General features: G+C 38.7%; 1 protein-coding gene and 1 long non-coding RNA gene across 3 annotated transcripts in view; one reads left to right on the forward strand and one right to left on the reverse strand.

The window, feature by feature from the left end:
- Window positions 1–513: 513 nt before the first annotated feature.
- Window positions 514–10,720, reverse strand: ldb3b (LIM domain binding 3b). Its single transcript, XM_077550639.1, has 9 exons — window positions 10,510–10,720; window positions 5,992–6,143; window positions 5,848–5,923; window positions 4,614–4,636; window positions 3,301–3,498; window positions 3,123–3,146; window positions 1,908–2,077; window positions 1,155–1,191; window positions 514–1,065 (listed from the first exon to the last, which is right to left on the reverse strand). Exons 1-9 carry the CDS (start codon window positions 10,603–10,605, stop codon window positions 969–971), a joined length of 873 nt encoding a protein of 290 aa, XP_077406765.1. The 5' UTR covers window positions 10,606–10,720; the 3' UTR covers window positions 514–968.
- LOC144038278 (uncharacterized) overlaps window positions 9,198–10,776 on the forward strand; it is a 37,571-nt gene continuing 35,992 nt past the window's right edge. For both annotated transcript variants that reach the window (XR_013289196.1, XR_013289197.1), the window contains exon 1: window positions 9,198–9,386. This is a non-coding gene — a long non-coding RNA (uncharacterized LOC144038278). The remainder of the gene's footprint in view (window positions 9,387–10,776) is intronic.

Below are 10,776 nucleotides of genomic sequence, written 5' to 3' on the forward strand. Positions count from 1 at the left end.
TGGGTTTTAAACTAGGGGTAGGGTTTCAAATTAGGGTTTCAAAGTAGGGTTAGAAACTTGTGACGGGGCTTTAAATGAGGGTTTCAAGTTGGGTTGGGGTTTCAAAGTAGGGTTTGTAAAATTAAGGGTTAGTTTACAATCTAGGGTTTTATCTGTGGTTAGGGTTTCAAATTTGATCTTGGCTTGAGTTTTGAAGTTGGGTTTTTTGAGGTGTCGATTGTGTTTTTTTTTTTTTTTTGGCTCATTGTGGCATGGTTAGGTCCCGATCCGATTATTATTATTATTTTTACACTTTGTGGCCACCGCAGCTGTTAAGTTGATGCAGTCATATTTTGACTTCAAATTGTATGTAGCTAATGAGTATTCACATGTATGAGTGTTTTTGTTTGCCTCCGTAGTAGAAAAACAACAAGTTTGAATCGGTTCTTTCACATTTAGTTAGAAACTTAACTACAGTAAAGTAACTAAAAAGCACACCACCCCACAATATTATTGCAAATCACATTCCGGGTATCATTTTAGGAAAACATTTATTCACATTGACATTAGTGTATTTGGAGTACATTTTTACAGAACTGCCTTTGTGTGCATGTCCAAACATCTCGTGTGTGTGTGTGTGTGTGTGTGTGTGTGTTTGCAAATGAGGACTTGAACGTGTTATTTTTGTATACTTGAGCATGGAGGAAACACAATATGCAGATCTCAGCAGTGGACACATGACACGCATAACACATACATGTACATATACTCTACCTACTCTATATATACTGCGTACAGTATATACAGTGTACAGTATATAAATATGGAGGCATTCTCACACTAACGGCGACGCTATCTCACATTCCTCCTGCTCGCTTATTCATCGATTTGCTGTGTTTTTGTATTGCTCCATGTCCCCGTTCCTTCCTTCCTTCCGACCTTTCCTTCCTTCCTTGCGTCCTCCCCTGCTTCCCATCTCCTCGTTGACTTTAGTTCTGGACGTTGAGGATCTGTGCAGACAATCCGTGGTGCCATTTCCTCAGCTTGGCGAAGCGAGGCCCTTTCATCTCCGACAGGAACTTCTCTCTGCGGGAGGCGCGACAGGGCCGAGGGGTCACGCGAGACCCGGAACAGGTGGAGGGTTCTCAAAATGGGGCTCGCCGCGGATTCCTTACCTTGATTTCTGCAGAGCTTCCTCATCCGGGTCTTGCACTTTATGGACAGACGAAAGGATTCGTTAAAATTGTGCATAGACACGCATGTAATGCAGTTTCAATCAAGTTAGCTTTTCAGTACAGTTGGATTCTTTATAAAGCAGTTTTATTTGCCATAAAAAAAAAAATGGGTCATTGCACATCCACTACAGTAGGTGGCAGTGATGCTCTCATTCATTTTTTTAACAGTTTATATCATACAAATTTTGTTTCACTTCACGATCGTGTTGCCCTTTGGTGTAGATCCGTCACACAAAACATGCAGTTTTATATTATTTATTCATTTATTTATTTAATTAGCCAATCTATTTTTATTGTTTGAAGCCTGAAATATGACAAAAGGTCCAAATGTTTTAGGGGGCTGATACTTTTGCAAGGCACTGTAGTTAGTAACTAGCTACTAAGTAACTAAATTTATGAATTTAGGGTGAGTTCCTTTGTTCTCTTTTTTTTTTTTTAAGTTTTTTTTCCCCCAAGTTGTATTAAAAGAAAATGTTTTAAATGCATTTTAGAAAAAAATATCCTGCTTTTGAGGAAAAAACTATATTTTATATAACTTTTTTCTCCTTGAAATTAGCTTTTCTGTTTTTATCATACAATTTCAACTTCTCCCCCAAAAAAAATTCAATTATTTTTTTTTTTACTTAACTGTCCTAATTTAAGACTTGAAATTGATTTGATTAGATTTTTTTTTTTTGTGAAGGTGTGACTGACTGTATTCGGTTCCGGTGATGTGCGCCAGCATCTTGAAGCTTTTGGACTGCAGGTTGGCGGCGCGGCGAGCCCACTCGGACAAGTCCAGGGAGTTTTCGCTGGGTCTGATGACCGCCTGGTACACGGGCGAGGCGCAGTCCACCACCGGGTCCTTCATGGGCAGCACCCCGCTGACATCATCCCCCCCCCCCCCCCCCACGTATGTCACACACACACACAGACACAATAAGTATTTAGTACTTGTAAGAGAAGCAGGAGCGGGAAACAAACAGCAATGTATGGAGTTGTCTTAAAGGAGACATGTTAGGCTTTTTTTTTCTAGGAAAGAAAATGTTGGGTTTTTTTTTTAGGAAAAAAGTAGTCTCGTCAGGATACTCAGTTTTTTTTTTCAATATTATCAGAAAAACGTGTTTTGAGTAGAACATTTTACTTTTTTACGAGTTATTGGAATCATATGAGGAAATAAGTCTTACATTTTTAGGCCTAAAGTTGAAAAAAATTAATCCAAATTCTGAATAAATGTTATAGCTTTTAAAAACAGTCACATTTCTTTAATTTTTTTTGTTTTTTTCACTTTTTCTTTCTCTTTCTTTTGTATTTTTGTTCAATCAAAAAAGACAATTGACAAACATACTTTTTTAATTTTTTTTTAAACTTTTTTTCAAAGAGTCTTTTTTTATTTTGTAATATTTTTGGGAGGAAATAAAACAATTTTACCAGAAAAACAAAATATGTTGGTAGATAAAAAGCTGATTTTTTTTCTGGTATAAAAAATAGGAAGATTTCCCAAAATAATTATGTTTTTCAAGAAAAAAAAAGTAGCTTTTTTTTTTTTTTTAAAGAATTCTGAGAAAAATGTGGTGTTAAAAACAGTGGCATTTATTTATTTGTAGAATAACATTTTCTTAAAAAAACAAACAAACATATATATATATATATATATATATATATATACATATATATATATATATATATATATATTATTATTATTATTTTTAAAGAAAATTGCAGAAAGGACAATTTTTCAGAACTGCAAAAAACTTAAGCTTGACCTTATTTGTTGAAATTTCCCACTTGACGGTTGGACATTCAAACAACCACCACTTGTATCAATGCCATTAATTAAAATAGCCTTTTGTATTTGTTTTTATGCATTTATTTATTTTGCATAAGATGTCCCCTTTAAGTGTTGTGATGGTGCAGGATGGTACTCACGCCAGGGGGGATCCCGCCTCCTCACTAAGGTCATAACCAGGCAGTGGCAGGGGGAGGATAAGGATGACAAGTTATGGAGGGAGGGAGGCATGGAATGAGCAAGAGCAAAGTGGGTGATACGACACATAATGTACAGCTGTGGCGGACGGGTGGGTTTCAGGATGTGGCTAGATCTCACCCGTCGTGACCTTTGGCCTGTGACTGCCCGGCGATGGCGTCCATGATGGCGTCCTGCGAGTACATGCTGATGGGCGTATTGTACTGCGCGTGCACGATGGTGGCCTTGCCGCCGGGCCCGCGCACCTCGATGGGCTTGTGGGTGGACAGCGCCGAGTCCTTCAGGGCGATGGGGTTGAAGCTGGGGGTGTACTCGACGCTGGCCCGCAAACGACAAAGGCTGGGCGTTACACGGGTGGCACATAGGGGGTGCTGTTGCGTCCTTAAACACTTCCAAAAGGAAATTCCACAACTGCCCATGCACTTAGGAGTCTTTTGTTTGAGGGCCACAACGCAAACATCCAATAAGAATTTTTAAAAAAGGACAACAAAAAAAAAAGCAATATTTAATGGGAACGAGTTAATATTTTCTTAAGGATAAAGACTTTCCCCCACCCAAAAAAATTTATTACATTTTTCAAGACTCAAGTTGAAGTTTTATCTTAGACGGAAAACTTTTCTACAGAAAAGAGGTTATTAAAACTCGAAAGGAAAAAAAAAAGATATATTTTTTTAAATTAACTGTCACAATTTCAAGGAAAAAAAGATTTTTTTTCATCTTCTATAAAAAAAAAATTTGGGGGTCTTTTCAAAAAATATTTTAAATATTTTTTCATACTTTTTGCCCCAGAAAAAAAAGAGTTGTATGTTTTATTTTATTTATTTATTTTTTCTTTCTTTTGAGATTTTTTTGTTAGGGAAAATGTGTAGCTTTTTGAGAAAAGGTTTTTCAAAACAAAGTTGGATTAGTTCTAGAAATGTAACACTTCAAAATAAATGTATTTACATTATTTATATTAAAACATTTTTATAGCTTTTAAGTTGAAGGGCAAAAAAAATCTGTTTATGAGACAAAATGTGATGTTTTTTCCTACAAACAAGTCAATTCCCCAAAAATTCGGTTAATCTTGTTTTTTTCTTTCACAAAGCGAAGTGGAGAACATTTTCTAAAAAAAAAAGATGCATTCTTTCAAGAGTTAACTGTTTGTTTGTTTGTTTTTTTGGGGGGGGGGGAGCTTTTAAAAAAGCCCTTTTCTGAGGGGGAATTTATTTATTTATTTTGGGAAATATTATTTTTCCAGAAAAGATTTTTGTTTCAATCTCTAACAATTAGACAACATTCACCAATGTGAGTGTGTGTTGTATGTACACAATACACACACACACACACACACGCACTATTGTTACATTCACAACGAGGCAACAAACGCGTTCGTCGTCACTCGCACTGCACACGTCATGCGTTTTGATGCAAGTTTACGACCGAATACTGACTTTGCAGGTGTGTTGGCGATGACCTACAGCACACACACAAACAAAAGAAAGAGAAATGAGAGACATTGGTGACGTGATGTTGTGACAACAACGGCACAATGCACGCTGCTAGGAAACCATCCAATACGCCGTAATCCTCCATCATCATCATTGTCGCCATACCGCCCCCCCCCTCGACATCCCTGAGTGTGAGTGACAAGAGCAGGGGGGTCTTTATCACATGACACGGACAGAGAGGGGTGGGGGGGGGGGGGCATAAATAGCCTGGAATCGCTTCAAATGCCTGCACTAACACACACCACCGGATCCGCTTATGTCATGAGTGCACCTATCGCGCACAGGGACACCCTATCTGCGGCGGCCCAAGTCCACCATGCTGATGATGCGTGACAGGCTCGGAACATTCCGCCAGCGGGTGGGACAGCTGGCCCGGCCTGGTCCAGTCGGGTGGCGGCGTCAGGTCCGATAGCGGTGTCCTAGGCGAGCACGTGCCGCCGACACCTGACTTATCAGCGCCGCCGCGCGCAGGTGCCGACAGATTAGGATAGAGGAGCCTTTGGAGGATGCTTGCGAAGGTTGCCGTAGCAACGGACAACCGCCAAATGGCAAGCAGCATCCGTTTCCGAACCCTAGTCTTATTTTAAGACGAACCCTCGCCACAAGTTTGCTGCAATTCAAATTTTGAATTTTGAACGTATGACAGGCAGAAAACTTATGTCCAAATATGGTCAACGGCTTGATACTATTGATCCATGCATCCTCACGTCGTTAATTATTTAAATGTACTATTAACCAATTTAAATGGTTAAAAATAGCTTGAGAACAACCGAAATTTATTGAATTTTGTCTGGGATACGTAAAAAAATGTTTTTAACCACCTGTCGCTTACATTGCTTAGTCAGCTCATCGTTTTAGTTATTGCATCAGCATGGCTCCCAAAACCTTTTTTAAAAAAGTTTGAAAGGATGTTGTAACCAAACCAAACTTATTTGTTTCTGTCACATTTTTTGTTGTTTCTTTTAGCGCATTAAATTAGCTACGCGACACAATTTTCAGGTGCAATGTTGCATTTCCACCCCCATTTTGCTGCACTTCTAAAACATACCACAAGAGGGCAGCAAACGCAACATAAAAGCTGTATGTAGAATAACGCTTGTTTGTATTTGTATAATAACAATAAACATATTAATAATAATTAATGGTATGTTGACATTTGTCTTGTGTGTGTTTGTACCTTCTGGTGGGGGATGATAGGCATGGGTGAGTCCATCCTGGGGGTGGCTGTGGGTACGGGCGCAGGACGCCTCGACCTGACGTTTCAACGATGCGTTTATTTATTTGTACATTTTTGAATGCGGATGTTTGCGGCGCCTTTTACTTCTGCATGCTGAGCACGAGTCTGCTGGTGGCCAACTTGATCTTGTTCTGGGCCTCCAAGTGCGTCAGGCCGTCGGTGCTGGCGCCGTCGATGGCCGAGATGATGTCGCCCTGCGTCAGGTTTCCGCCCGACGCTTTGCTACCGGGCGTTATCTGACAAAACACACCGAAGCACATACTAAACAATTCCATACAACTGTCATTTGTTTAATTGCGACAACGTCGAGCTGCTCTATGTAACAACTTGGCCAAAAATATCTTTACAATAGCATTTTATTCTGACCAACAACTAATTAGTAGAGTAACAACTAAAATGTTTGTCTGGCCAATAGTTTTCAAACTAGATTCGGGTTTTAAATTTCCCGCCCTCTGTGAAGAAGGGTGTGTGCAGTTTCATTTTTTGTCAACAGGTGGCAGTAGCGATTTGTAATGGAATTGTCTGCGTTTTATAGCTTTACAGTACCCTTCCATGAATTGTTTTGATTTTTTTTTTGCTGGCCCTTTAAGACAAGCCCGCCACATACAATATCAGTTCTAAATTTACAGGCGACTCGTTAAAGAGTTAAAAATATGCCAGGCTGTTGATGTCGGCGGGCAAGTGACCCTCTGTACAGTCACACGCGCGCGCACACGCCTCCACACCTGCCACTGACATTCACGCTTGTCTGAAGTTTTTGTTTACATTTAGAAATCTGACTTCTACATTTCTCAATCTACATTTTGAACGATCCTTGCTGAAAACGCCTTTTTTCGTTATTCATTCAACATTGTTTATTTTTACTGTCTAATTTATGCACAAAAAGATTTTTTTAGCTTCAGAGACACGTGCACATGCATGAACACATGAAAGCACACACAAACATAAACACGCACACAACTTTGCTCTAAGGTCATGTTTATGTTTATGTTTAAACTGAACACAACTTCTGGAGATTGTTTTCCCTTTTCAGGGCATTAAATGATCGCAACTGGACTGCTTTGTCTTAGAAGACATTTCTGGAGATTTGTGAATTATTTTCCTCTTTATTTCCAGTGCAATTAAACAATACCTGACTTGTAAGCATATCAAAAAAAAAATGTGTGAGGTCATTTTAGAGATTATTTCTTTCTGTAGTCTTTTTTTCTAGATTTATTTCAAGAAAAATATCTTTATATATTTTTTCTTGAGAAAATAATAAAAACTTAAAATTTTTCAATTTAAAAAAAGGTAGATTTTTTTTCAAGAACCTTCCCAATCCTCCAAATCTCATCAGTTTATCATTCTGTATATATATATATATATATATATATATATATATATATATATATATAGTTGTTTTTTTTTAAGAAGAAAAGTGTATTCTGTCCACTTTTAAGGTTTGAGAGGTTATATTTTTTTCTATTTTTTCACTAGTTTTTTTGTTTGTTTGTAGAAAAGTGGGAAAAGTGGATTTTGTCCAGAATGTAGGCGTAAAATTTGATGACCAAATTTATTTATTTTTTGTTAATAAAGGGTGGCTATACTTTCAAGAATTATTTTTTAGTCTCATGAGAAATTATTATTTCTTCCAGAAAAAAAAATGTAATCTTGTTAACAAAAAGACAAATTAAAGTATTTTTCTATTTGACTGCACTGCTTATTAGCGTGTGTTCTATAAATAAAAAGTGGTTGAGTTGAGTGTCATTTGGCCTGCTGTTGGCTAACAAGATGCGAACAAGGCATTCTCTCTCTCTCTCTCTCGGTTTTCTTTTCTTAGAAGTTGGCAAAACTGTTCCGAAACGGGAGCTGCTTTGGTCAGGGGCGGTGTTGCGTCAACAAGCAACGGCGGCCCCTCTGTATCCCCACCGCGACGGGAACCCGAAATAGCAGACACTCGGATCAGAATGCCTGCCATCTGCGAGACCGGGATCAGAGAACAATACGTATCCGTCAATCAAGGAATTTAGGTGCAAACTTTTCCACTTATCGAGGAGCCAAAGACCCTCGTTGGTGACCCCGGGATAGGTGAGCGCCCCCTCCCCTCGCCACCTCATCTTCCCTGCCTGGGCTATTTAAAGGGAAAGCTGTAAATACACCAAAGGGCCTGCCAGGTACCAAAGGCCCCCGAGACCCCCCCTCTCAACCACGGCCGCCCTTTTGAAAGCAACCTCCTATTGAGTCACTTCCTGGTTAAACACAATAATCACCATTATTATGATAATAATGTGGCTATATTGTACACTGTACATCATTGGGTTATAGTTCTAGAGAGGGCATGAGATTTAAATTTTCACGCTAATCTGGATTAATGCCAATGTCAACAAGGAACCAAAATGGTCATCTTTAGATAATGTGTATCATAGCTTGCTAGTAATTTTTGCGCCTCCAGGGTTTATAATCGTTTGGGATTTTTCATTATAACCAGTTTTCATTTAGTTATGATTTTTGTTTTTTAAATTAAGTTAATTTTACTTTTTTTTTGCTAGATTGTTGAATTCTATTATTATTATTATTATTATTTTTAAAATGCTTCATTTTAGTTGAGTTTTTATTTGTTTTATTATTTGTTTTCATTAAAAAAAATGGAGTGCTTGTTGAGTTCAAGGTAAAGATCAAATAAATAAATAAATACATAAATGAATAAACAACCAAATACCAATTCTGCAAATAGTAGAAACTTCTTGCTCTAATTGAGTAAAAATCTGAATATTTTCATTAAGAATTAAATCCAATGCAGTTTCATTGAACATGACCTGATTCAAACAAATGGAGTGCACATGCGCATGCTGCAGTAATTAAACTTTCACATTAATTGAAAGACAAAGCGAAAGACTGAACACAAATGCCCCCCAAAAGAAAAAAGGTAAGAATTGTCCATAAAAGCACAAAATAAATGTGGATGCATAATTATGTACTACGACTGTGCCTCTTATGATACAAGTAAATTTGCTTTTATTTGTTTTGCAACCACTGGAATTCGATTTACCAGTGTGTTTTCGCCATTTTATTTACACAGCCTGCTGTGGTTGTAATTTATTTAAATGACCTATTAACAAGATGGCGGTAATGCACTAAAAGTACCTGCCAACCGCGAAAACAAAGATGATGATGAAGAAGAAGTCATGCATTACCGTCAGTGGCCTTTTTCAGTGGCCGTAGGTGTCTATGCTAAAGAAGAGGGCGCTAATGCACCAAAAGTATTTGACAACCATCAAAAGGTAGTAGAAGAAGGAGACGTACAAGCCGAGAGGTTTTTCGTTTTTTTTTAAATTAATTTAAAAAAAAATTAGCCGAGATGTTCGCAGTAGTGTGGACGTGTAGCGGTTAGCATGTAGCTAGCTCAGACAAGGATTTACTATTTCACAGCAGCAAGATGCGCAATGTAACCCACCAGGATTCTACATTTGGCTTCAATGCGGCGCAGACTTCTTGTTAAGGTAAGCCATTTAAAACTACCGCAAAAAGAAAAGCGGCTTGCATTAAAACCAGCCCATTTAATTAATTAATGCTCTAAAGCGATTGGAACCTCTGAGCATCTTATGCTAGAACTGTTTTCTTTCTTTGTAAACACTGGGATCCTTTTTGGGGTACTTTGAGCAACAGAAGGGCATATTTGAACAACGCTCTCAGTTTTAGAACGAAGTACAGTACAGTACAGTACAGTACTGTTACGTCACAAGTCAAGGTGGCGGTCAACTCTGTGAAAGGGAGCTCACCGCTCATTTAATAGCATTGGACTTTGGATCCTTGTTATTTGATTTGTGACGATGATTTTAATGATTGAAAATGTGATATAATGTCAACAATCTGCCTGCTTTTTATGCAATACAATACGCCGTTTGTTTTCACTGTGTAAAGGAAGCATTTGTATTTCGTTGCATTGTGCAAATATCAATAGAAATGGGCCAACTCCCATTTCCTCATTCAACTCATTCACTGGTAGGGCAGTTAAAATGCATTTTTGACATCTGTAGTCATCAGTGGCAATGAATGAGTTTGAATAATTTATGAATTATTTCATCACTTTTGTTTGTTTTTTGAAAATTATGGTTTAAGCCAAGACTAGCAAAAACAACACAACATCAAAAAGCAAGAAAAAACCTTCAATAACATTATTATGAGGTTCGATAAATCTGATGAATGTTTGAACATTGCAGCGTTGCACAAAATTCTATTTTTTTTTCTAATCCCATCTGCTCCAACCTCTGAAACTGAAGATGATGACCTCAGTTGAAGAGCCATGTGTCATCAATATCAACATTTACATACTTGGCAAAATGCCAAAATCGCCCCCAAAAAATCTGAGAAATGCCAGAGAAATAATCAGTGCTATATCACTTACCAAATTAAAAATGAGTTGATATTGCTTGTGAAACTTAAATTGAGTCTCTAACCCAATCCCAACGTAAGAAGAGTGGCGTTGGCGTAGTCAAGTTCTCAGTGGCTCACGTTTCATGAAAAAACTGAAAGGCTTTGCAAAATCCAACACGACCTCAGGGGTCAAAGTGCACAAAATCCATCCTACTCGTTGTCATCATATTTTTTTGGCGCCACTCTTACCCTGGAGATGGTGAGGGGCATGTTGAAGTCCTTCCCGCCCTGCAGCCGGAAGCCCCACGGCGCCGGGCCGTTCAGCGTCACCGTGTACGTGCTCATGTCGGCTTGTGGAAACGCTCGCTCGCTCGCTCTCCTGTTTTGGGAGTCCTGGCTCTCCGCGCTGGCCCTGGTATCCTGCTGGTGTTGTGTGCAGTGCCCCCGCCTCTGCTGACTCTGCCGCTGCTCCTCACGTCAAGGGCCTGGACGCGCAGACCCCCCAGCACTGGTGGG

The sequence above is a fragment of the Vanacampus margaritifer genome, chromosome 18 (assembly GCF_051991255.1).
Source record: "Vanacampus margaritifer isolate UIUO_Vmar chromosome 18, RoL_Vmar_1.0, whole genome shotgun sequence".
NCBI lineage: Eukaryota > Metazoa > Chordata > Actinopteri > Syngnathiformes > Syngnathidae > Vanacampus > Vanacampus margaritifer.

Coding starts and splice junctions, on each gene's coding strand:
- ldb3b (XM_077550639.1), bottom strand. CDS start 10,605: ATGAGCACGTACACGGTGACGCTGAACGGCCCGGCGCCGTGGGGCTTC. Junction 5,924..5,991: donor CTCGTGCTCAGCATGCAGAA/GTAAAAGGCGCC, acceptor TTGAAACGTCAG/GTCGAGGCGTCCTGCGCCCG. Junction 3,499..4,613: donor ATCGCCAACACACCTGCAAA/GTCAGTATTCGG, acceptor TTTGCGGGCCAG/CGTCGAGTACACCCCCAGCT.